Genomic DNA, 27,053 nt, shown 5'->3' with positions numbered 1-27,053 from the left:
GCTCCTGTGCTTTTGACAAGTGGTTTGATCTGTCAATATCTGCAAATGACGCTTTTTGCAGCACAAACGTCACTTGTATCCTTCACTAACATCTGGACATTAAGCCGATGTTAAAGGCTCAACTACAGAGGGTAGCTGAACTGTTGATAGCCTTACCTCAAACCAGGGGCAAAACTAGGCTTTATTTCACCCGGGTCAGAGACCCAGTTTGGCATCCACCCATGTACATTTCTGTACACACACAGAGGCTGGGAGCCTCAGTGGTGGCCCTCTGGAGGCTTCACCCAAGGCAAAAAAACCTGGATAGTCCAGCCCCATCCCATAGCTACGGCTCTGCTCAAAGGATGGATGCCAGAAGTAAAAGGTGTATTGTATTCAGGAGTCTTGGCAACCCATCCTCATTCGATTCCCCTGTTAGGCTATAAGAAAGTTGTCTCAGGCCTATGTTGGGAGTCCTGCTAGGAAACTGTATAAAGCCTTGCAGATAAAAACCTTCCATAGTTTAACAATGTGCTGTTTGAATATGTGCTGTCTTTTATCTGCCCTGACTCTTCCAATATTCAGCTTCTTTGGATGTCCACATGCTATAATGGTGTGAGAGAGGAGAAAAACTTTTCCCTATCCACTTTCTCCATGCCATGCCTAATTTTATAAGCGTCTGCCATGTCTCTTCTTGCTCAACCAGAAGGCATGAGGCAGGCCACATTTGACAGGAGATATTGAACTTGATGGAACTCTTGATCTGAGCCAGCAGTGCCCTTGTATTGTTTTGAGGAACCTGCTTGTCTCCAGAATGAGCAGAAGGCTCCGCCCAGCACAGACAGTGTTTCATCTGGAGCTCTTGGAAATTCCCATCTGCCAGTTTTATGACTTTCCAGACCTGGTCTCCAGCAGTAGCCTGACTATAACCAACACTATAAATCAACTAAATACACACAGGGAACTCATTCTTTCAGCAGAAACCATTCTTAAGATAGAGAGTAAATTCAGTTACTGCTTAGAAAATCCCAGAGGCCCAGAACTTCTCTTCCTGACAGTTCAAAACATACCTCAGCAGCTGCAGTGTGTCAAATGTTAGGCTGTGCACTGCATTGAGCTTTAATGTTCATGCATGCAAATTAACATGTATGCACAGGGCCGGATTTTTGGTGGACTACAACTCCCATCATCTAGCAGCAACACCTGGGGACCCAAGGTTGAGAAAGGCTGCCTGGGCCTGGGGGGCAGGGAGCTATGCCTGTCAAATGGCCATGAAACCAATGTTAGTTTATAGAGTTTATATGCAGAAGAAGGAATTAACTTTAGTTAAATGGCGCCTTGCTTAGAGCAAGCATCTAGTTGAAAGGCATTCAGACTCAGACTGACTTTGTATAAAATAAGAAAGCTTCTATTTATTAAAGGAAGTACATTATTGAAAGGAAAGAGTTCTGTCCTAATAAATTATCTAACTGGACAAACAAAAATGCCATGCTTGCCTCTTTGTTTTCAAAAGAGAGATCCACAAAAAAGTGTGTGAGAGGGAGTAGGAAGCTGAAACAGGATGCAGCCTAAGATGTATCAGTCTAAACATCAAAGAGATAAGAGAGAAATCAGCATAGGTACAGGGATAGTCTGGGAAACTGGCTATCTGTCTTACACGATCTGTCTTAACCCATGCAAAACTCTCAGTTGGACTCTGTGGTGTAGATATGCTCTTACTGCCTCAATCTGTCTCCCTTATTCTGAAATAAATTCTGGGTGATTATATTACCCATGCATGGAATAAACAGAAAAATTCCAAAGTTAATTCTAAATTTAGATAAGTTGAAATGTTTGCCTGTAAGCATCTTTAAAAGGAAAGGAATCAGGCATGTGTTGGTGACAAATGTTTAAAAACATGTGCATTGATAAAGCTTGGCTGAGTGCTCCGTAGTGGATGAAATTCACATGGCGTGAGACTAGAGGAATGAATGGCTAAATGGAGAAGCTGGAGTTTGTGTTCCTATTGTGCGTTTTTATATATGAGGATATGGGGTGCTTCCAGGCCGTCCCTATGTTTGGGCGGGATTCAATCATGTGCTGATGTGGAGCTGTTGTGGAACAAACTCTCAAAAGACTGTAGAACCTCCCTGCAGATGCATAAAGAGTGGCTAATCATTAAATAGCCAACATTATACAATCTCTCTGCACATGGTTCAGGGGAGATGCTCAATAGACAAGTCATCTGCAACAACCCTCAATCACATGTTGGCAATTTCAAGTTGCCCAATTCCCAGAGTGGTTTAACAATCAGTCCCTCTTCCCAAGGAACCTTGAGAACTGTAGTTCTTTGAAGGGAATCTGGGTCTCCTAATGGCTCTCAGCACCCTTAACAAACTACCCTTCCCAGAATTCTTTGAGGCAAGCCATGATTGTTTAAAGTGGCATGTTATGGATTTGAATGTGCCTACGGTGTCAAGAACTTGGTGCAGAGCACACCCATGAGAAAATGCCTGTTTGCAGGGACACTTAGGAAGAACGCCAACAGAACTAACTAAATATGCAACAATACTAAGATTATTCAGTTTTACTGTGTTTATCTTGGTTGTTTATCTTGGTTATATTTTATTGGTACTGCCATTCATTCATTGGTTTATTTCTATGCTGTTTTGTCCAAAGGCTCCCGAGGCAGTAGACAGAATAACACAATATTATCACAAGAAAATTACAGCAGATACAAATGCAAGAGTACAATAAATCAATAAAAAATGTAAAATAACAAAACAAAAACAACCCAGAAGCACCATCTACCACACTTAATACATACATTGCTCACAAGTGGGGTGTGTTCATCCGAGTGCTGTGTGCTTGCTTGTTTGTTACTACTACATTTTCTGTTGAAATATATTTGTTAGTCACCCTGGGCTCCCTTTTGTGAGGAAAGGTGGGGTATAAATTTGTGGAAACAAATAAGCAAATAAAAAAAAATTATGGTGGTAATTACGTGGAATGTTTGGAAATTTCTTCCTGAAGACTCCTTAAGCTTTTTTGCTAAGATAGAAATATCAGCGAAACAACAATGTTGTAAAAAAAATTAGGATGCCTTCAGAGATGCATTGGCCAGCCTTGGCAGGAGTGGAACGTGGCGGTGAGGACATTTTCATAATGCTTTGAGGAAATGCAGGGCAGGAGGGAAAATGAGAAGATGGATGAGGGAGCTAACTCCAAGGCAGGCTTTGCTCCCATTGAGCAATTCCATGGTCGGACATGACCTCTGGACCCTTGGATGCCCTCAGAGCAAAACCCTCGACAGGCGTCATTGACAGAACGCTTTTGTCTTCCATTCTGGGTGATCGACTGCAGTGACGTTCCCATTCCTGACAGGACCAGGCTTCTTGTGTGACTTGCTACCGTTGGGTCAGTGGTGTACTGTACTGTACCACCAATGCCATGTTCCACATAGGTTATTTGAGGTATGCGGTTTTTAATGTTTCAGCACAGATGTTTCAGAACATTGGGCTGTATACCTTAGTGGTATCCTTGTTCCATTGGTGAATACCAATAGAATAGGGTTGCTCAAGAGAATGCATAAGCAAGTTGCTGGTAACTTTGCTGCACAATAAATTGCACAATCTCTTACCCAATGAGCTTCCACATATTATATGGAAGCTACATATTATATGTATTATGCATGTTAGGTACATATTACAGTGGTACCTCGGGTTACTAACACTTCAGGTTACAAACACTTCAGGTTACAGACTCCGCTAACCAAGAAATAGTACCTCGGGTTAAGAACTTTACCTCAGGATGAGATGAGGATGTGGCGGCAGCAGAAGGCCCCATTAGCTAAAGTGGTACCTCAGGTTAACAACGGTTTCAGGTTAAGAACGGACCTCCGGAACGAATTAAGTACGTAACCAGAGGTACCACTGTATATGTAGCAGCAGGACAAAGAGCCAGAAATCCTTGTTACTCTTATCTATCTTTCTGTAGTTTCTCTCTCTCTCTCTCTCTCTCTCTCTCTCTCTCTCTCTCTCTCGGTCTCTCCTTTTCTTGTTTTTCCTTTCTTTCTGACTTTGTGCATCCAGCAATACAGTAAGACGGATGAGTTCTGGCTCACCCCACTAAAAGATGAGCATCACAGTAGAAGCTAACTACCAAAGGCCTGGGTGGATACAAATGTCTTAGCCTGCTTCCTAAAAACTGACAATGATGGCACCAGGTGCGTTTCACTGGGGAGGGTATTCCACAAACGTGAAGCCAACATTGAAAAAGCCTGTTCTCATATGTCGACCTTCTGCATCTCCCTTAGCTGAGGCACACAGAGAAGGGACTCTGATGAAGACCGCAGGGTCTGGGTTACTTCATGTGGAGAGAAGTGGTCCTTGAGGTGGCTCCCCTGAGGCTTTGAATAATTGAATAAGCCCAAAGCAGCCATTCCACAAGGAGTCTTTTTACTGCTTGACGTCTGTCCTTGCTCCCTTCCTGGCAACCCAAAGGGAAAACAAGCTCATTGGCTGGCTGTAGTCTGGTGTTCTTGGGAGGTTTTTGGGGGGGGGGGCTGGCTTTAAATCCTTCCTTCTACTTTTGAGACAGCTTCCTCTTTTCAGCAGAATAATGCATTGCCTTATTCAACATCTTTGTGCTAATTTAACCCACTAGGCACTTTCTGGGTTAATGGGAATACCTCCTTAATAAGACACATATGGCTTAATTCGCTCACTGCACGGCTGCATAAGTAGAGACAGGCAAGGGCTCTAAACTTTTCAGTCTGGTCCTACTACACATTTACTGAGGAGTATCACTGACTTTTCACCAAGAGTGGTGGTGGTGGGGTAACTCTGTGTCTGGGCTGTGCCATTGCAGATCACATGTGATGGGGTTGAGACGGAGGAGAACTTGGAGTCAGATCACAATTCAAGGTGAACCTAGCTAATCTGCATTTTCTGAAACAATGCATGGATCAAAATGCAGGCACCCTTTGAAATTTGGACTTCTCTGCGTTTTTGCAATGCAGTTCTCCCCCCCAGCCAAGTGATGTGTTCAAAAATGCATGTACTAGGGTAAAAATGCATATATGTCCGTGAAAAACAACATCCAAAAATGCATGATCCTAGAGGAAATTGCTTTGCAAAACAGGTATATTCGAAGAAATTGTGTACTAATATGTGCATATTAGGAGAAAAATGCAGAAAAATGCTTATGAATTTTATTCAGGACTTAAAAAAAATCAATTAGAAAACAGATGCAGAGAACCAAACACAAGATTGGAAAAACGAGAAACTGATCGAAAAAGAAACTGACTACACTAGTCATGACGGGGAGCCTTGCCATGGGAAGACTTGAGAGATTTTGCTTGCGCTTGCCCTGCCTATTCCTTGGAGACCTTTAAAAAACAAAAAACAAATTCGGCTAACCCCCCCCCCCCCATTCCCTCCTTACAGCAGCTGTCATCTGATCCTCTCGTTCTCTCTGGCTTTGAATGGGCCTCTCTCTCTCTAGGAGTGCCAGATGTTGAAACAAAGGTCTAAAAATAATCTTTCCATCTTTCCAGGGAGGTGGGGGGGGGCACAGCCGTTGGAGCAGCTGCGACATCGGACAACCTGATCAAACTTGGAGCACGAAACTTCTCCGACAACATTCTCAGTCGCACCCAGAGCTCCTACAGCCGTCTTTTAGGACTAATAGCTGTGTGTGCTTGCATGCAAGGGACTGGCTGAGCTGGACTTTTGCCTGACCAAAACCAACCTCCCCTTTCTGCTCTAAAGAAATCTGAAGCCAGCCTCGTCCTTGCTGAATTTGGAGTCGGGGAGTTTTTAATTGTTCACGGTGTAAGGAGAAGAGACGGGTCTGTGCGTGTGTCAGAATGGGGTGCAGACAGCATTTCTTGGTGGTCGCTTTGTGCTTGACGCTTCTCCTATCCCCGCATTGCTGCTGTGGAAAAAAGCGCTGGAGAAGAGCCTCACACCTGAAGCTGGCAGAGAAATATGATGTAAGTAGATTTGGCTTGGAAGGTGGAGGGCAGGGAAACCAGAGGTGCGGGGGGACGGGACATAGTGGTAGAATATGCAGAAGGGCCCATGTTTAATCCTTGGCTTTTCCGCCTGAAACCCTTGAGAGCCACTGCCAGCCCGTGTAAACAGTACTGAGCTAGATGGATTTAGTGGGCTGACTTAGTGCAAGGCAGCTTCCTGTGTCCTGAAGAAGTGTGTTGCATTTGGGGATGGATAATGCATTGGGTCTTCCTTAAAGGAAAAATCAGAGGTGCACAAGCAAAAGAAATGGGGTATCTTTCGAGGTTACCCAGTAGATCAATGGATTTGGGTCTACTCTATGAGTATTATTTGCCAGGAAATCACTTCCCCCCCTTTTAAAAATCTTGTAAACCACCCCTGTTTCAGTTTCTGCAGCTCACCTCTCTGCAAATAAATGAATAAAGGAGAGAAATAATCTATAACACAGGGCTAAATAACCAAGAACCAGAGGTTTGATTGGGAATATGCAGACGGGGTAAACTCACACCCTGAAGGTCCCTATTCAATTCTAAGGGACACATAAGACATAATTGGTACCTTAGAATTATTATTTATAGCCTGCCTTTCATAAAGAGGATCTCAACACAGGGTAGAAGATATAGATTCCACAAAATTACGCTCTGCCTCTACTTTCAGTGGCAGTAATACTTTATGAATGCTGGTTGCTGGGAACCACAGATGCTTGTGAGTTTCCCATAGGCATCTGGTTGGCCACTGTGAGAACAGGATGCTGGACTAAAGGGGGCACTGACCTGATCCAGCTGGGCTCTTGTGTTCTTACATAAAAATAGCCACAAATCATTTTTAAAGTCTAAGATGGCAACCTTACCCTTTTTACCTGGGACTAAACCCCATTGAATTCAATTGGGACCTAGATACATAGAGCAGCTGATTTTACTTTCAATACCATTTAAAAACAGCGATAATTAAGAGGGACATATGTTTATAATTTTACTAAAAAGCCAGGAAATTATATGAGCAGAGCAGATTCAATGCAGCCATATAAGTGAAAATAAAGTGTAAGGTCAGATGTGGTCTTGAAATGGAATACACATTTCTTTAAATTTATTAGGGGGTTGCCTACTCTGATGATTTCTTGTTTGTTTAATTGGGAATGCTTATATGAAGCATTGATTCTTTTGTGCCTGCGTGTGTGATCAATTGTTTTCAAATTACTGAATTCTTCGGGTTGACTGCATCCCTAGTATTTCTCCTCTATGAATCTGTGCTTTTGATGTGACACTAATACGGATGTCTTGATCATTACATTAACTGAATGAGTATTTATATATGCTAGGCTGTTCTGACTGCCAGTTAGATGCTGGAATAGATGGGCCTTTAGATGGACCCCAGAAGGGCTCTTCTTACTTTTGGTCTTGTCTTCTGGTGTATATATATTATTCTTATTTTAAAATTGGAGAGAGGGCTCCTGCAGTGACTCTTTTATTTCCTTTGTTTCTAACCCACCTTTCCTCCAAGGAGCTCAAGGTGGGATCCATGGTTCTTCCCCTGCTTGCCATTTCATCCACAAACAAGCCTGCAAGGCAGGTTAGAGTGCCGGACTGTGATTGGCCCAAGGCCAGCTAGTTTCATGGCCCAGTGGGGATTTGAACCCTGGTCTCCCAGCTTCTGATCTGACACTCTAACTTGCCATCTTCTCTCTTCTCTTGCATTCTGGAGATCTCTCTGGATTGGGGTGTGTGTGTGTGTGTGTTTAGGAAGCTTGCTGTTACTTGCCTCTCCTCTTCCAAAGATGCCTTCATGGTATTTGCACTTTGGGCAAGCTGCCAATCATGCGATATGCTGAGCTAGCAAGGTTCAGGATTTCCCTCCCTTGCTGCCCACCCTCATGCATGTTGAAGGACCACTGTCTTTGAATATGCCCCAAGGAGAAATGTAGACAGGTCTTTTCCAGAGGGTGGGCTCGTCGCTGGGACTTGGTTTCAGTGCAGCACATAAGCAGGCACCATAATATGAAAACTGCAGGGTGGGACATGATGGTTGATTTATATGCCCCCTTTTGACCCAAAGGTCTCCAGAGCAGCACATTAATGCAAAAACAGATACCAAATAATAATAATAATAAATGCAATGACAGTGCAAGCCTAACTGAATCTACTTGGAAGTAAATCCTATTGAATTCCATGGGGTTTGCTCCAGGAAAGTACGGCTAGACTTGTAACCTAAAATCAATTATCAGATGCACATAACAATACATCAGCTCCAAGCATGACATGCACACACCCACATCCGATTCCCAGAAGTGGGAGGACTCATAGCCACATCCATCCGGATCCACGGCTGCGCCCTTTCTGTCAGTGCTTACATCAAAGCAGCAAGAGCACTGGAGGTTTCTATGCCTGTAACAGAGAGGCTTGAGAAGATGGGCTTAACCTTAGGGAGCATTCATACATCTCGCTCATAATTCTGGCCCTGACTAGCCAGGCTTTGATATTGCAGAGAGAGGCAGGATAATGACCACAGAGTTGAAGGAAAGTGGCTGGGTAGAGAGAGCCAATCCTAGGTTAGGCCCCATCTGCACCATTCCCCCCCAAATCACGCCACTTTTACCTGTCATGGCTTCCCACAAAGAATCTTGGGAGCCATTGTTTGTTAAGGGCGCTGAGAGCAATTAGGAGAACCCAATTTCCCCCCACAAAGTTGCAATTTTTAGAGTTCCCTGGGACGAGGAAGTGGTTGCTAAACCACTCTGGGAGCTGAGGGGAATAGGGATGCTTGGGTCCTGGTTGTGGGTTTCTCTCAGGCACCGAGTTAGCCACTATGAGAACTGAACACTGTATTAGATGGGCCACTGGCCTGATCCAATAGGCTCTTGTGTTTTTATGTGCATGTCTAAATGGCTGGTAAAGAACAGGTGTGTTGCCATAGAGACAACTGGGTGGTGATACTTTCTTAGGAGATGGGTAGCCCTCCAGCCTCCACCCTCTCAGCTGGCTGGAAACTAGCTTTTAGTCTGGCTGGAGCTGAAAGCTAGAAAGAGATGCAAAGGTTTGCCTTGCTGTGTGTGCTTAATCCAAAACTATGGCTTTGGGGATCCCAAACTTAATGGGGAAGCATGATATGATGGAGTGTTACTGCTGCTCTTCCATCTTGTGCTCAGGTTCTCTCTCTCTCTCTCTCTCTCTCTCTCTCTCTCTCTCTGTGTGTGTGTGTGTGTGTGTATTAAAGACACCAGAGACTTCATTGGCCTTCAGTCTAAGGAAACTGAGCCCTTAGGGCAGTGATGGCCAAACTTCTTGGCCCTCCAGCTGTTTTGGGACTACAACGCCCATCATCCCTAGCTAACAGGACCAGTGGTCAGGGATGATGAGCATTGTAGTCCCAAAACAGCTGGAGGGCCAAGTTTGGCCATCACTGCCTTAGGGTCTCTTGGCGCTAACAGATTGGGGTGTGTGCAGTGATATATACTGACAGGAGCAGTGCTTTTTTTCCTAAAAAAATGTTTATGGGTACTCTCATTTTGACTCAAGAAAATCACCATTTTATACATAGTTCAATTTGGGGGAAATAAATACAGTAAATGGACAAAAGTACAAAGATTCACAAAATGTTTAGGGGTATGCGTACCCCTGCACCCCCCCCCCGAAAAAAGCAGCACTGGACAGGAGCCAAGCGGTATTGGGTGGGATTGAGCTTCTTCAGAGAGGAAATCTACTGTAGGTCAGGTGGAAGTCAAAAGGGCCTCAAGTATTGTTTGAGGTTGAAAAGACAAGGCGTTTTAATTGCAGTTTCCTTGAAAGCTCATTTCCTATTATTGTTAGCAGGAACTCTCTAGGATTACTAAGAACGGAAAGTGATCAAAAGGCAGCAGAGGGCTCTCCTTGAAAAAGGAAGGCGTTAAAAGGGCTGATTTCAGCGGGACTTAGGTCAGGGAATTGATTACTTTTAAAGTCCACTCATAAATTAGATTGGAAGGGAAGGGCGTTGTTATTAGTAGACAGGTTCTGCACAATTTTGCTTCTATGTGGTCCATTAGGTCAAGAACAGAAACACTCAGGTCTGAAACACTTATTCAGAAATAGGTGGGAGAATCTGTCAGTTTCCATTTCGCAGGTCCCCTCGCCCACACCCACCCTGCAAAAAAAATAAAATAAAATCAAAAACATCTGAATTTCACTTATCTGAATTTCCCTATCAGTTTGTGATTTATTTATTTATTTTTAAAAGGTCCTCTCAAAAATTCACCCAGCATTTTAGTGGTCAGTCCTCCTAACAGACATGCTTCTGTATGCAATTTTGTCTAATATGCATGCATTTTGGCAAGTGCTTTTCTCTAAAATCCATTTCTGTAAGTTGTTTTCATTATTATATGGATTTTTATGCACACTTTTCTCTACTATGTGCATTTTTGCACACGACTCGGCTGGAAAACTGCACTGCAAATTCAGAAATGTGCAAATAAAGGATGGCTGTCTTTCAGTTTGCATATTGTTTTGGGAGCTGTGAATTAAGTGGGTTCATGCTGAAAGGCAAGTCAACAGGTCCCAATGGGTTCAATACGCTATTACTAAGAATACGGTCGGGTAGCTTTTTAAAATTAATAATCCAACAAGAATGATGTAGAGAGTTGCCATGAATTTAGATACATGCAGATAACATGGATCTGAAAGCATTGCACGAACCATCATCTGTTCTACAGATGTGTTGATGGGTCCTTTTTTTTTAGTTCCCCCGCCCTGCCCTGCCTGAAACTTTGAGTTCACAGCTAGAATGTGGCTGGCCACTTCTTCAAATGAATTTCATTGGAACTCGACATCACACTATTATGATCATTCTGTTGAAATGATTTCAAAAAATTGTGCATGTAAGGGGCTGTGAACATGTTAGCATGTTTTATAAATGCATATACCTTTCCACTCCATCATATCCTCCCCCAAACGCCCACATTACACACACACACACACACACACACACACACATTTCATTTGGAGAAGAAAGAGTCAGAAAGCCCACTTTCAACTCGATATACGATATCTTTATTGTCATTGTCCCATACAGAACAATGAAATTGAAAATCTACATAAAACATTCAAAAACTCCTAAAAACTCTGAAACCCAATTTTAAAATACAATATACTATATGCAATATACTCGAAACTCAACCACGGGTTCACCTAAAGGCTTCTTTTCTAAAACATGAATTCTGTCTGCATGGATGAACACATGGGAGTTTCTGGTGCTACCTGGAGCAAAGCATTACTGATCCATGTGTTAACCATAATGAAGCAAAGCAATTTGTCAAACAGTGACCCCCTAGTGGCAGAATGCAGCAAGAACCTTCTTATGCTAGGAGAAACTGTACAGAGTGACACCTACTGGCAGAACATGGTATTAGCCCTCCTATGATAAAGTCAGAGGTGGAAATGAGGGTGCTTACCTCCAGTTTTATTGATGATAAGGAATGGAAGAAACCTAGCTGGTACCAGAAGAACAGACAGATTGAAGGTATTCAATCCTGGGAGAAACTGAGAAAGGATTAAAATTGCAACAGAATATTCCGGAGACTGCAGGGATTTACAATAAGCTAGAAGTGAACAGACAGGCATCTTCTAGAGGTGTTGTTTGCATACTGGAACAATGGGGCTTTGTCTCATAAATATAATGGCAATCAGATATAGTTTGTCAACATCATTTATATCATGTACTATGATAAAAATAGAGCTTGGTGTGTCAGTGGATTTTGTGTGTGTGTGTAGCTGCATAATCTCAGCCCAGAGGGATGACACAGTGGAACAGGAACAATGTTAACAGTATGGTAATACATGACAATTAGGCACGGTGCCCAAACCCTCCAGGATATGTTCTTTCCAGCTTACCTGTCATCCAGGTGCTACTGAACTGGAAAAGACCCCAGATGTTCTTAGATTAAAAGGATCTGTGAGCAAAGGCGGGTGTACCAGGAGACAAAAATGAAATACCTGCCTCGGGGGTGTGGGGCAAGGAGCTGGTTGCCGTTAAGGTGGGAGATGGAGAGGCTAGACACAAGAGACCCAGTCTAGATCATTTGCACGGACACACACAATCACACACACACCTTCCCACATAAAAGTGTTGCCTCCCATCCCCCCAACCATTATTTGTCCATTAATAGGGTAAGAAATTGCATCAGAAAACTATTAAAGGGAAGACAACATTACAAAGGGCCACAGGTGAGTGGAAAGTCATCTTTCTTGCATGCAGAAGGTCTTAGGTTTAATCCCCAGCATTTCAAGGTAGGGCTGAGAGAGACCCCTGTTGAAACCCTGGACAACTGTCAGTGTGGAAAATACTGAGCTAAATGGGCAGGTGTTCTGGCTCTGTATAAGCCAGCTTCCTACATTCCTGTTTCATTGAAATGCTAATTGGTGGGGCTCTGGGGTTTTGTTGCTCTTAAGGTAGCCAAGGTGTGTTTGTGAGTATGCTTTTTTCCTAGCAGTCTGCACTCTGCGCTCTTCCTCGACACATCCAAACAAACAAACAAGCCATGCCATTCTTAAACAAGGGCAGCCCAGATTTTTTAAGGCTCAGTAGGGAGTGACCCCTGGCTCCTTCTGATCAATAAGAGCCACAGTCAGGTATGTCAGGTATCTCAAATATCTCAGGTACGCTTTTCGTATTTGACTAGAACTGGTTGGGGGGAGATCGTGACTGCTGGGCATATGAGACATGGTAGGGGCAGGAGGGGATCAAGGCCTGTCATCACAAAGAAGAGACAATTAACTTCATTTATGATATAAACTTGAATGAACTTCTTCTAGGCTCAGCATCTGACTCTACTGTCTGCTTTCAGAATCCACACCACACCAATACTTTTATCCAAAGGGAGATTTTTTAAAGCATGAGGGGGGGGGTTGCAAAGAGTTTGTGCCCCCTTGCAAAAAGTTGATTAGGACTATTAAATGGTCTTCTTTTTAAACAAATGCACTTCATTTCCACAAGATGTGGGAATGACTGTTAACTTTGATGACTTAAATAGCACTAGAGTCGACACATTCCTGGATGATTAGTCTATGAATGGCTATGAGCCATGATTGTTACAGAGGCAAAAGATCTAGAAATGTCTTGGCAAATTTTCAAATGAAAGGGTGCCTTCCATAACCACAACCTAAAGAGACTCGAAAAATTCAGGCAGCTGTGCTATTTCTGTCTTTATACCCCACAAAGAAGGACCCATCGTAGCATAAAATCCAGATTATTACAATCAGTTTACAGTCCCAGATCAGGGGAATGAACTACCTCAGAAGGTAATGCGCTCTCCTTCATTGGAGGTTTTTAAACAGGTTTGATTGTCATCTGTCAGGGATTCCTTAGTTGTGATTCCTGCATTACAGGGGTTGGGCTGGATGACTCTGGGTATCCCTTCCAACTCTGCAATTCCATGATGGGTGAGAAAGCTTTTCTGGCCAGCAGGCCAGATCTTCATCCCTCTACCCTCAGAGGCCCAATCTGACAGGTGGGTGGGGCTGCCCACCTCTCAGTCACCAGGCATCGTAGTGATGTCAGGTGATGCAATACTTGAAAGCCCTGACTTTTGACACCCCAGAACACAGTGTGGGGCTGTTTGAATGCCCTTTTGCAAACAGCCCCATGCTGTTTTTTGAACTGCCAGGTTTTCTTAGGTTTAAGGAGCAACATGGGGTTGATAGCTGGATCTACACTGATTTGTTTAGCATTGTTAGAACTATGTTAGATATATTGTTCTAAAACATCACAGGTCATACTTGTAAAATGAAGCGTTTCTTACCTTTGTTTTTTTTAATGAAAATGCTCTTTCGCTGGTTGCTCTGCGGTGCCTTCAGGTGTCACATTTTGATACCGGATTATGAAAGCCGTTCCTTAACACCTCCTTAACATTAAAAACCATGGGTGTAGGTTCGCCCCAAGGCTGCATGTGCCCTTTCCATTAGGGCAGGCTTTCTCAACCTTGGGTCCCCAGGTGTTGTTGGACTACAACTCCCATCATCCCTAACCTGGCTAGCTAGGGATGATGGGAGTTGTAGTCCAACAACTTCTGGAGATGTTGGGAAAGGCTGTGATACACGAGGGAAGCAGCACCCTATAGGAATGAACTCTCTGCTCATCAGCTGATAGGTGGGGGCTTCAAGCCTTTTGGCTGCACAGGTCTGCTTTGCCAGCCTGTTCCCCGCACAGAATGCACAGACAAAGCAGATCTTACCAGGATTCAACCTCCTCCTGTGACATCAGCTGAATGGCCTTTATGGAGCAATCTGGACTCCCTGGTGAGCCAAGATTGGCCCTTGGGCTGGATTTCACCTCCTCTGGAGTAGATAATCACGGCATAAGAATAAATACACCTTGGAAAACACATTGAGGTATAACAAAATCTTCAACCGGCTGACGTGCAACTTTAGCTTTCGAATAGAGGGGCAAGTAATCTTTCACTAGAAACAAAATGCATCCCACACACCCCACACGGAGATTTAAAAGGGTGTACCAAGGTGTGACAAAGGAAGAAGGAAGTGTCAGTTTAAAATGTAGCAAAGTGTAATGGGAGGATTACGAAAAGTTTTTGAAAGCGCGATACATGTTAATGGATGGTCCCTAAATTAAGGGCTCTTCATAGCTGTTATCGCTGCCAGTTAGCGCCATCTGCTGGACCATCTGAGTAATGCAGACAACCCTCAAAATCTTAATGGCTGAAGTTAAGGCTGCATAGTTTATAGAAAAAAATATATATTTACACTTCTAATTAAAATAGTTAACAACATCTCAGTTACATTCAGTTGGTAGGTTTGGAAGTAGTTGCAGGGGAGAAACATGTAAAATCCTGAACTGGGAAGTTTCTACCTTGGATGATTATCTTCAAAAATTAGGAATCCCCCCCCCTCTGTTTTACAGTCCTCTGTTTGAAGGAGTCCTCTATTTTAAGGGTTGTTTGGTCCAAGTCTTGTTGAAAGATAAAACTCGCTAAGAAGAGAGAACAGGAGCCATACAGCTCACCTGGACAGAGTCGTCTCCCTACTTTGGAGAGATATATTATATTTCTGTTTAAATTATAGTCATTATTTTTAAATGTATATGTATACCTATACATTAACTAGGGCATGCAGTGCAAATCTGTGTCCTCTTTTATCTTTCTTTCTTGGCAATACCTAAGGAGCCACCCTACCCCCTCCTCCAAAAGTGTCCCCCTTTTAAAGTAAAAAGTAAAAAATAAAAAATAAAGCATGGTGTCTGAACATGAATTATGAGACTCATTGTGCCTTCCCTGGACTTTCTAGAACTGAAATTATATTGGAACCAAAAACATATATCAGAATTCCACGATTAATGTGCAACATAAAATACTGATATATTTTACTACACTTGATCTTAGCCAAAAGGCCGAGAAGCGATATTTTGTTCTAAGGCCACCCCCAGACCGCATGTATTTTGCAGGAGAGATTCAAGAATATACTAGGAAAATTGAGTTTGTGAATGAATGTGTCCTGTCATCCAAACACAAGAAATCCACTTAAACAAAAATCAACAATGGGCTCTTGAAGGTGGGAGAGCGATGGGGAAATGCATTGAAAAATGTGGAATGAAAAAATGATGAACAGGAAGCTGTATTACCACCCCCACAAGCAAATCAGGATGAGTGCACAATAGATGATGTCCCCAAAATAGGGCCCATCGGGACTGGCAAGTTGGAAAGGAGGAAGATCAACAGTAGGTGGCGCCAGAGCCAATGCTAGCCAAAGCCAATGAGAGGCAGAGCCAACTGATTCTAGTTTTGAGACTAGAGAGGAGGAAGTTAGCAGGTAGCGCCAACCCCTTGGACTGCTTGTAAGTATGAAATCAGACAGGTGAGGAGTGACTGGGGGCAGAATGAGGCTGGTGGGGCAGTGCCCTATTTCCCCCAAGTACTCCCCGCAAACAAATCAGAATAAATGCTCAATAAAGACTGGATATGTTCTACCTCTTTTAGGACTACGAGTACCCCCTTCATTCCCATGGAACGCCTTACCAGAAGAACGACCGCTGCCCCCCTCCACCGCAGACGCTGCCTGACCGAGCGTGCGAGGTGCCCAGCTGTCGCTCGGACTCCGAGTGCGAGAGACACAAGCGCTGCTGCTACAACGGGTGCATCTATGCTTGCTTGGAGTCGGTGCCCCCACCTCCAGGTATGCCAGCCCATAATATGTCGTGCTGGACCAGATGAGGGGTGAGAGAGAGAAAGGGTGTTATTGATTTCTAGCATAAAATATTTGATCAGAGGAATACATGGAGGTCTGCCTTTGGCAGATCGGAATATGGTAAGTGCTGCTTCCAGCTTCAGCTGCATGGTATCAGATGTTGAGTGTTAAGGCTGAATTCCCACAGCAGTTTATTCTGTTTCCCCAGTGTTTCCCTACCTGTTAATTCCCACTTTATATTTGACCCTGGATAGCTCAGTGTGGTGCTAATGATGCCAAGGTTGCAGCTTTGATCTCTGTAAGAAGCAGCTGCATATTCCTGCATTGCAGGCGGTTGGACTAGATGATTGTCAGGGTCCCTTCCAACTTTGTGATTCTATGATCTATGAGATTTCAAATGACATAAAAGCCACTTCTGGAAATCTAGCAGAACACAGTGGAAGCTTATCGCTCAGTTCTGTGTTAATTACTTCCAGAAAATATCCATTTGGAAGCCCATAAACCGAGAAAACCATGGGAATAAAGGCCTTTCCTGTTTTTTTCATGGGGGGATAATGGGGGAACAGAAGCACACATGTGCTGAAAGGGTGTGGGAGAACACACGTTGTCCAACAGTGTGTGTCAACGTTGTTCGTCGCCATGTGAATGACATTTAGCATGACCTGCAGGTATATTGATCAAAAAGCCACCGTTCCCCAATGCTACAGGTACTGCCATGTGAAAGCAACGTTAGAAACCAGAACAGAAGCACTAGCATTATAATCAGGAAAACTAGTGCAATGTTCTGCATGTCTGAATGCAGTCAAGGAGGAAAATACCACCACCATCCCCCTGCTCATGAACTTCCCTGGAGTATCCATCTGCCCACTGTCAATTGACAGATTACTGAGTGGAGTGGCAGTAACCAATGATCCATCATAGCAAAGCAATCCTTGAGTTCTTCTATTCACTTTTCAGTGTTCTCATTCTCCATAACAATGTCTGGTTTCTTGGAACAGTTTTGGATTGGTTGGTTCAGCCCAAGCCACGCTGGCTGGGTGGAAATGGCTGGCTTCTCGACGGACCGGAAGAAGTTTTACAAGGTCAGAAAAATGTGTGCATCATTTGGAAGGTGTCAGAATATTGATAGTGCTCTACAAATATGTTTCCAAATTTGGTTATAGCATTGTAGGATGGTGAGGATTCTGATAAAATGGTTAGACCAGTCTCATCCTTAAGTTCAGGACTCTAGCTAGGCCTGCAAAGTATTTCTTTGCATGTCTAAACAGTACAAATACTACTAGCTAGAGCAGGCATCCCCAAACTTGGCCCTCCAGCTGTTTTGGAACTACAGTTCCCATCATCCCTGACCACTGCTCCTGTTAGCTAGGGATGATGGGAGTTGTAGTCCCAAAACAGCTGGAGAGCTGAGTTTAGGGATGCCTGCGCTAGAGATACTTCCAGGAGGCAGGGCTTCTCCCCTCACCTGTCTGGGGGTGATGCAATAAACAAGTGTAAGACAACAGACCTGAGCTGGTCTTGACTGGAGCTAGGAAGACACAGAGGTCTGGCTTGCTCTCTGTGCTGAACCCCCCAGCTGTGGCTTTGGGCACAGACACACACCCCGCAAGAAACCTAGTGGAGAAGCAAAATCTGTTAGAGTTTTAATACTATGAACTCTTCCATCTTATGCCCAGCTTGTGCATATGTGTAAACAAATAAAAATATACCATCATCTCTAGTGACCTTCATTCCAAGGAAACCCAAACTGACCAATTTGCTGGAACCCCTGAAATCTCCACTTGGAGAGTGGAGTGTGTGTAACAATAGGAAGTTTCCTCCCATCCAGACCAGTAATGTCTACTTTGACTGGCAGGCAAAGACTCTGTCTGCTCTCTGGTCCTTTGAAGTGGAGACACTCTGACACTGCATGAGGGTTCTCTGCTATGGCTCCCCAGAGAAAGGCAGCAAAAGCTAACTTAACCTGGTCTCTTTTCTAGCAAGATTCTCTCTCTCTCTGTCTCTCTCCCTCTCTGATGTTACCAGTTGATCATGAAAAAATGAATTGGCATGCTCTTGTGCTTTTAAGCACACTTCAGTATGCAGAATCAACTCACAAAACTTTTCACAGCACAGAGAGAAACGTGATCCCCTGCTAATGCCCACACACCAAGCAGCTGTTAAAAAGCAGAAGAGGCTGGGGCAGGATGAAAGCTGGCAACCTTGTACTCTTGGGCCAAGGCTTTGGACTTCCTTTGGAAAAGCTACTTTAATTCACACAGCCTAATAGAGATGAACAATCAGGGTTATCTAATGACTAGGAAAAATGCCCCCCCTCCCCACAAAGCCAATTGATTTGCAACTGTCCCTGGCAGAGATCTGAGTTCAAGGCTCAAGGGAGGAACATTAAAATACATAGTGGGCCAATAACTGAGCAGAGAGGTTTTGTGGGCACATAACTGCATCCATGTCATGTTCTTGTCACCTGAGAAGGCAACCAGCAAACCAAGCCAGCAGGGAGGATCCTTGAACATGGCTTGGTCAACTCAGCAGCCTCAACACACTAAGCCAGATGGACCTTTGTCCTGGCCTGGTGGGGGCCTTCTCATGTTCTCCTATGACTCTTTCCATAGCCGAAGCATGCAGCACCACAGAAGATGGAGATGAACCTCTGCACTGCCCAACAGGATATGAATGCCACATCATTAATCCTGGCAATGCCGCTGAGGGCATTCCCAACAGGGGCCAGTGTATCAAGCTTCGTGGGAACTCTGGTAGGTCTACACCTTCTGGGGATCACATGCCCTTGACCTTCTGAGGGTCAAGAGGTGGAACAACAACAAACGTGACTCTTGTGTACAGCAGGGTACATTTCTGCCAGACACAAATCAGAGGTTTCTATGCACACACCTCTCCATTTTGGCAAGCAGGATTGAAGACACATTCCAGCAAAAGTGCTTGAGAAGAGCACAAATGGAGGGTGGGGTGGCCTGGGGGCCACATGGCCTGAGGTTCCCCACCTCTGATCCATACACATAATGTGCGAGTCAATGCTGATCTGTTCTGATTCTTCTGTACTTCTGGCTTCCAGACACTAAGTGTGACTGTAAGTGTTCTGCAGATCATTGAGAAGGAAAAGCCAACATGGTGCCCTTCAGATTTTTTGGGACTTCAGCTTCCATCATTCCCAGCCAGCATGACCAATATTCAGGGATATTGGGAGTTGTGGTCCACAACTTCTGGAGTCCACTGCATTGGCTACACACTGGTATAGAGGAAACTGGGTAAGCTCCCTATATTGTCCGGAGTTCAGATTTGTTACTGCCTCATTTCTAAAGGGCTATGCAACATAATGGTTTCAACAAAGTCAGGAGAACATCCAGCCAGCATGTTGTGGTCAATGCAAGATAGTCATTCCAATTTTACTATCTGGAGCTCATTTTCATTTGTTTTTCTCCCCAGATGGGTGGAATCTAAGGCCTAAGTATTACAAGGAATATTTTGGTAAGACTCCACCATTGCGATTTGGATCATGACAAATTCAGCTTAAATGCATATTGCTGTTTGTTTGTTTGTTTGCTTGCTTGCTTGCTTGCTTGTTTCAAAACGTGTATATATATTGCTTTTTTGGTCCTGAAAAGTGCCCCCAAAGTGGGTTACAATAGAATAATTAATGCATAATAAAAGTCAGTTTAAACACACACACACACACACACACACACACACAAATATATAAACCAAGAGCAGAATGAGATAACCAAGACATATTAACAATCATCCAATGGTCCACTTGAACCACCACGAATTCCTTCCTAGGATTCCAAGCCAGTTGCTGGAAACTACAAGTGGGGAGAGGGCTGCTGCTTTTGGGGTTACCAAAGACTAGGCCCTATGAGAACAGGTTGTTGGACTAGGTTGGCCTTTGGCCGGATCCTGCAGGTTCTTCTTCATGCATTGCGTGGTTAAACTATGGAAATCATTCCAGGGGAGGCAGCGATGACCATTAACTTGGATGGCTTTAAATGAGGATTAGAAAAAATTATGCAAGAGAGGGCCATCATTGGCTATTAGTAATGGTAGCTATGCTCTGCCTTCACAGAGGGAGGCAGCAATGCTTCTGAATACCAGTTGCTGGAAACCACAGGCAAGGAGAGGTCTCTTGTGCTCAAATCCTGCTTGCAGGTTTCCCACAGGCATTTGGATAGCCACTGTGAGAACAGGATGCTGGGCTAGATAGGCCATTGGCCTGATCCAACAGGGCTCTACATATGTACCATAAACAGCTGCTATTCTCTTCCTATCCCACTCTCCTGCCCACGAAGCAGGTCTTCACCTTGTAATTCTATAAGGCCATTACACTGTCAGGAGTTCAGCCTACACTCAAGTAGGACTTTGGCAGAGACACATGCCCATCTGGCATCTTCCCTCCCTCCTGGTCGATCGTTCAGGAGCATCATAAGCTTTCTTCTGCCCGAACATCACAGCGACTGATGCCAACCGACACTGGCACACTTAGGGATCTGCAGAGTTTGCGCATCATGCGTGTGACAGATCTCAGCAACTCAGTATGTTGGCTAATCTACTTTATTTACATATAAACACACATGGAGCACTGCAACATGGCTCCCTCTCTCTCTAGCATCAGACAGCAGAGAAAAAGGACAAAGGACAATAGTCCCACTTCACGGAACACAGTAACACAAACATCCTGTCTCCGTCACTTCCCACTCTGTGGAGTCAAAATATATCACGTCATGTGAAAGACAAAAATCCCATGACTGCAATCATAGATCAGGAATTCTAACATACACCATGATATTCTTGAATGGATTCTTGAATGTTTCCTGCTTGGCAGGGGGTTGGACTCGATGGCCCTTGTGGTCTCTTCCAACTCTATGATTCTATGATTCTATGATTCACATTCTTAAATGTTCACGTTTAACATCTATTCTGCCCATTGTTGTTTTACAGGAGGCAGTTCCAATAACGTGGTGGGCTACGTCAAACAACAGCAGAAACACCTTGGTTAATTCCGGCAAAGCCTTCAGGGGGTTTCTCCCAATAAATGGGGACACGGCGTGAAAATGCGCGGCGATGCCTCTGCTTTCTGCTGCAGCTCTCAGGTCTTTCCCACAATCTAAGATCCAGACCAAACAACATGGCACCTTCGAGATGTCGTTGCACTAAAGCTCCCATCAAACCCCAGTGGCCAAGGACCATGGGAGTCATATAACAGCATCTTATTGAGGGCACTGCATTAGATACCCCTGTCCTGAATTCCTGGTGGTGCCCTAACATTGTTAGACTCCAACTCCCATCAGCCCTGGCCAGCATGGCCAATAGTCAAGGATGATGACAGCTGTAGTCCAAGTACATCTGGAGGGTCCATCACTTTGGCTAACGCTGGCCCCGACCAGTGATAAGACTCAGATAGGAAACCATGTCTTGTAGAGAAATGCAGAATAAACACAGACCTAAACTTCTAGTTTCCTGGATCACACTTTCACCTGTCACTTTGCACTGCATTCTTAAAAGCCACTGTATTCTTTGTGTTTTCTGAGCTTGACCTTTCGCTATCATTCATATTTCGATAATAGAGTTTCTGATTGGCAGTAACGTCTTCTCATCTGCACACACCAAATAAATGCATCTTGTCCAGGGGAACTGCCCTGTCTATTTATTTCTTTTGGTGTATTTCAAATGGAGCGGCCCTATATGATATAGGTGAACAGATTTCCATCCCCCTGCCCTTGCCCAGATACCAACTACTTTCGAAATACAGCTAATCTGCACATGCCAAGTGTATTATCACCATTCCTTCTATTTCCAGTGTCCAGGCTGTGATGGCAATATAGGAACAGGTGGTATGGTATTATGGACTAGGACTATGAGACCAGGGTTCAAATTCTGCTCACAGGGTGATTGTGGTCCAGTCGTTGTCTCTCAGCTGAACAGGGTTGTGAGGAAAGGATGGGGAGAGGGAGGACTTGACCTCCTTGGGGGAAAAGTTAGGGCAATAAATGTTAAAATAAATGCAAATAAAATCAGCAGCATTTGCACAGAAGAAAGAAGTTATCAGCAAGCTTGCGGAGATTCCAGATCTATGTAAACATACACATAACCTTTAGGAAAGGTTGGGGGCAGGAATAATAGCCCAATGAGGACTGAGCATGCTCAGTAGCCTCCATGCTGATGGACTATTGGGGCAGGGCAATGAAAAATGGTGGTGAGAAATGGAATGGAATGGAAGGGTGAAATCCTGAACAGCATAATGCCCCACTGCCACATTTTGTGTCAATGACCTGTTTGCAAATTCAATCCATTTGTATGCAGATGATTCATTTATAAAGGAGGTGGATGTCAGGCACCCACTTTGCTTTGTCCCAGCTCCTGCCAACCTAGCGTCTGAAAGCATACCAGTGCACGTAAATAGGGACCGCTGTGATGGGAAGGTAAACAGCATTTCCGTGCACCCTGGCTTCTATCACTGTGTTCCGTTGCACCAGAAGCAGTTTAGTCATGCTGGCCCAGAAAGCTGTCTGTGAACAAATGTCGGCTCCCTCGGCCTGAAAGCAGAGATGAGCACCGCACCCCATTGTCGAATTTGACTGAACTTAACTGCCCAGGGATCCTTTACCTTATCCCCAACCAAGGACCCTCCAGTGGTGGCAGGTGCCCATTGAGGCTGGTAGGGTGGCAGACAGGGAGCTGAACAGTAGGTGGCGCCAAAACAAATGAGAGGCAGAACCACTTAATTCTAGTTTTGTTTCCATCCTCCCTGCTGAGTTCTATGAGGGCAATACTGAGACTAGGAGGAGGAGGAAGCTGACAGGTAGTGGTGCCTCCCAGATTGGGTGTAAGTAAGAAGGCAGACAGGAGGGGCTGCCCAAGGACCCACTGCTCACTGATGGCTAGGGTGGCCATGTGCCCTGCTTTGCAGAGGTCACACCTCCGTGGGAAGACATCTCTATTTGGAGGGCTGTTTGATGCTGGGTACATTTAAAGATAAGCCTAAGAAAAGGGCTGCAGCTCAGCAGTAGAGCTGCCAGTCAGTGTAGACAACACTGAACCAGATGGACCAAAGTTCTGCTTCAGTATAAAGGCAGCTTTCTGCTTTTCTTCTAAGGGAAGACAGAAGCTTGGCTGGATCAATGCTGGATAAAGTTTCCTACAGAAACCTTTCAGGAGGATATTTTATGACCCATTCTGCTGCATGCCTCATCATTTTACAGAATGACTTTCCTTCCTTAGAGAATCTTCTCTTCTGTGCCCAGAGGGAAAATGCCTTTTGTGCAGACATAAAGGAAAATGAGGGGCAGTGACCCCCCCCCCCCCCCGCAGCTCAGAAAACCTGGTGAAGTCTTGTGGCATCTTGTTCAGGTTCTTAACTAGGAATGCAACCTGGTTTAGTCAATGAATCGATCAAATATGTTTGTAAACAACTAAAAATTATAAGGAACATTTATTAAATCTGTTAGATGGTTGTTATGCAAAAAGGTCTCCCAAGAGTTGTACACAATGAAACACACAATTACCAGAAACATGTGCAATTCATAAAAATAAATAAATCCCAAAGCAACCTCCAATTAATGGCTCGAGCCAACCTAGCAGTTCGAAAGCACGTCAAAGTGCAAGTAGATAAATGGCGTTTCCGTGTGCTGCTCTGGTTCACCAGAAGCGGCTTAGTCATGCTGGCCACATGACCCGGAAGCTGTACGCCGGCTCCCTCGGCCAATAAAACGAGATGAGCGCCGCAACCCCAGAGTCGGTCACGACTGGACCTACCGTAATGGTCAGGGGTCCCTTTACCTTTACCTTTACCCTTCCTGGCCATGCTCTACCTCTGCCCATTTCTCAGTCCAACAGACACACAAATTGCTGGAGAAAGGAGAGCTGCTTTATCCTATATAGTGAGAGTGTAAAGGCAGCCCACACTCCTTGGGTCTCACCCAGATCTCAGAAGAGCATGCTGGTCTCTTACAACTCTGATCCTAAGCTTCCAGCAGCATGAATGCCAAGCATCAAACCCGAGGTTGGCAATCACACACTTCAGCGCTTCAGTCAGGAAATGTTATTAAAAATAAAAGATACAGTGGTGCCTTGCAAGACGAAATTAATTCGTTCCACGAGTTTTGTCGTCTTGCGAAGCACGGTGTCGGGAAAGTTTTGGAAAAGCTTCAAAAATCACCAAAGTCTTTAAAAACCTCAAAAAAGGCTCCTCGAAGTCAAGTCGCAACTGTATTAACGGTGTTAAGAAAAAGGAAACAAACTTGCAAGACGTTTCTGTCTTGCGAAGCAAGCCCATAGGGAAAATTGTCTTGTGAAGCAACTCAAAAAACCAAAACCCCTTTCGTCTTGCGAGTTTTTTGTCTTGCGAGGCATTCGTCTTGCGAGGTACCACTGTACAAGGAAAAGCAGGAAAAAGTTCAAAACAGAATGCAAAATAAGCCAAAGAACTTTGGCTCTAAAAATCTACTAGTGTTAGCCCATTTACTACACCCTAGTTGGTCTGGTTTACTCTCAAGGAAGCAGTGAGGATAGTCAGCGTCTTACAAAGTCCATTCTGGATACCTGATGGTGGTGGGAAAGGCAGCTATGAATTTTTTTCAGGATCCAGACTCAGTTACTCAGGTCTCTCATGTTTCTCAGGTAGGCATCTGAAGTTCCCTTCTTTCTTTGAAGAGGATGTCTGGAAGATATGTGACAGCTTAACTTGGAGGACACCAAATTCCTGTGTGACAGTAACCACAGCCTTTTTCTCTCTGACATTTTCCCTCTCCCTCCTTCTGTTAAGTGAGTAAAATACCTGCTTTCTCTTGAAACAACATTCTGCTACCATCTAGTGACAAAATGTTGTAAATGCAGCTGCTTTTTACCTACTGCTGCTGCCCTGTGACCCAGTACCGTACAGTTCAGTGGTACCTCAGGTTAAGTACTTAATTCGTTCCGGAGGTCTGTTCTTAACGTGAAACTGTTCTTAACCTGAAGCACCACTTTAGCTAATGGGGCCTCCCACTGCTGTCGCATTGCTTGCCAGAGCACGATTTCTGTTCTCATCCTGAAGCAAAGTTCTTAACCTGAGGTACTATTTCTGGGTTAGTGGAGTTTGTAACCTGAAGCGTTTGTAACCTGAAGCACATGTAACCCGAGGTACCACTGTATTGCAAAATTGCTTTCTCTGTTTACACGCTGCTGCCACCTGGTGGTACAGCCTCTTTTTACCCACAGCTGCCATCTGGTGGCATAATAGTGCAAACTGCAGCCTCTTTCTACATGCTGCTGCCAGTTGGTGCTTGCTGGACAGGTTTCCCCAAAATGAGCAAGAATGTGGCCCATCAACCAGGACTTCAAATAATGAACAAAAATGTGACCCATGATTTTGTTTGTTTTTCAGCTCCTACCCAGGTGGGTCACATTTTCACTCATTTTTCAGAGTCCTCACCCATGAGTCATATTTTGGGATGAGTTTATTGCTGTTTTTATGTTTGATATCAACACCTTTGCTCTTTCTATTTTTATTGTGTAAGTTGCTTTGAGACACCTAATAAATATTTATTTTTATTATTTGGGTTGTTTTTTTAATTGTAGCAATGCAATTGCTATTAATCACTTCCCTGCTCTGCTCACATAACTGCAATGGAAGACCATGGAGAGCTACACACTTGACTCAGCAAGGATTTCTGCCTGAGAGCCAGTGAAGCACACTTCAATGGTCAAAAAGTGGTATATTTAACTGCTAGTGTCCAAGCCTGGATTTAAAGTGTCCCACTAGGACCGTACTTATCAGTTAATAGGTAGGGGTTTCAAATCTACTCTGCTCTCACCTTGAAAATCAACATGGCTGTAGTTGACCTAAAAAGGTAACAATATCTAGGGTTGCCATACGTTTTGAATTTCCCAGACATAGCCGGTATTCGGCCCTCGTAAACGGCATCCGGGTGGAAAATCAATGAATGTCCAGGAAAATCCGGATGTATGGCAGCCCATGCATGACGGAAGTGTTGAAAGACCATGACAGAAGATGAACAATGAAAAACTCAATAACTTTTGTGTCCAGATTTTTGCACTTTGACATATGGAATAAAACTCATTATCTCAAATCTAAATTATCTCAAATCTAAATCAAATCTCAATCTCATTGACCCATCTAGTCTTGCCAGCTGTTCATTATGTCAAAGATAGAAATACTTCGGCCAACATGCTTTCCTAGGAGTAAAATTCACAGAACCCAGCGGGGCTGCTGTTCTGAGTAAACATGCAGAAGATTGTGCTTCTCAGGGATATTTTAAACTGCGATTTAACCAACCTAAAGTAGGGTGAAGGGGAACTTCTGGCCTTGGGGCCGAAGGCAGCCCTCCGGGCCTCTCTAGGTGACACCCCTCCTATTGCGACGGTCAGCAGGACATAGAGACCTAGGAAAGATAGGGAGTCAGACCATTGGTTCATTGAACTGAAGTCTCTTCTAGACAATCTGTTTACTGAAAAATTGCCCTGATTTGCTTGCACAAAATTCTCGGGGAGGTTAGGCAGCACCACCTATTTTTCAAGCATTCATCCTGATTTGTTTAGATCACATTTGTGTTAAGCAAATGTCATCCCACACTTTCCAGTACATCTTTCCATCACTTTCCTTATTGCAAAAGTCATTTTTTTAAAAAATAGGGGAAGCAGGTTTGTTGTGCAATGAGAGCTCAAAATCGACTCCAGTTGCACAATGTGAACTTGCTGCTATGTGATTGACTGCCATCCGCAGAACAGCAGCAGTCTGGAAATGCCATCAGTACTGGGACTTGCAGGAGCAGCTTTCTGGGGTTCACATAGGAGTCTTTTCCCAGCCCTACCCGGAGATGCCAAGAACTGATTTTTTTTCATGCAAAACATTTCTTGGGAGACAGCTGTTCATTTGAACATAGGAAGCTGCCTTACAGTGGGTTACACC

At 44.2% G+C, this 27,053-nt stretch overlaps 1 protein-coding gene and 1 long non-coding RNA gene across 2 annotated transcripts; one reads left to right on the top strand and one right to left on the bottom strand.

The window, feature by feature from the left end:
* The first annotated feature begins 5,406 nt into the window (after window positions 1–5,406).
* WFDC1 (WAP four-disulfide core domain 1) lies at window positions 5,407–21,778 on the top strand. The gene is made up of 6 exons (XM_083513840.1): window positions 5,407–5,953; window positions 15,928–16,123; window positions 17,134–17,217; window positions 18,748–18,888; window positions 19,577–19,618; window positions 21,086–21,778. Exons 1-6 carry the CDS (start codon window positions 5,828–5,830, stop codon window positions 21,142–21,144), a joined length of 648 nt encoding a protein of 215 aa, XP_083369966.1. The 5' UTR covers window positions 5,407–5,827; the 3' UTR covers window positions 21,145–21,778.
* On the bottom strand, window positions 21,085–26,533 carry LOC310711696. Its single transcript, XR_014528597.1, has 2 exons — window positions 26,421–26,533; window positions 21,085–24,803 (listed from the first exon to the last, which is right to left on the bottom strand). It is a non-coding gene; the product is annotated as an uncharacterized lncRNA (long non-coding RNA).
* Window positions 26,534–27,053: the final 520 nt, after the last annotated feature.

Source organism: Podarcis liolepis, assembly GCF_965112155.1.
Source record: "Podarcis liolepis genome assembly, chromosome: 7".
Lineage (NCBI taxonomy): Eukaryota > Metazoa > Chordata > Lepidosauria > Squamata > Lacertidae > Podarcis > Podarcis liolepis.
This window is presented reverse-complemented; position numbering and strand designations above follow the sequence as displayed.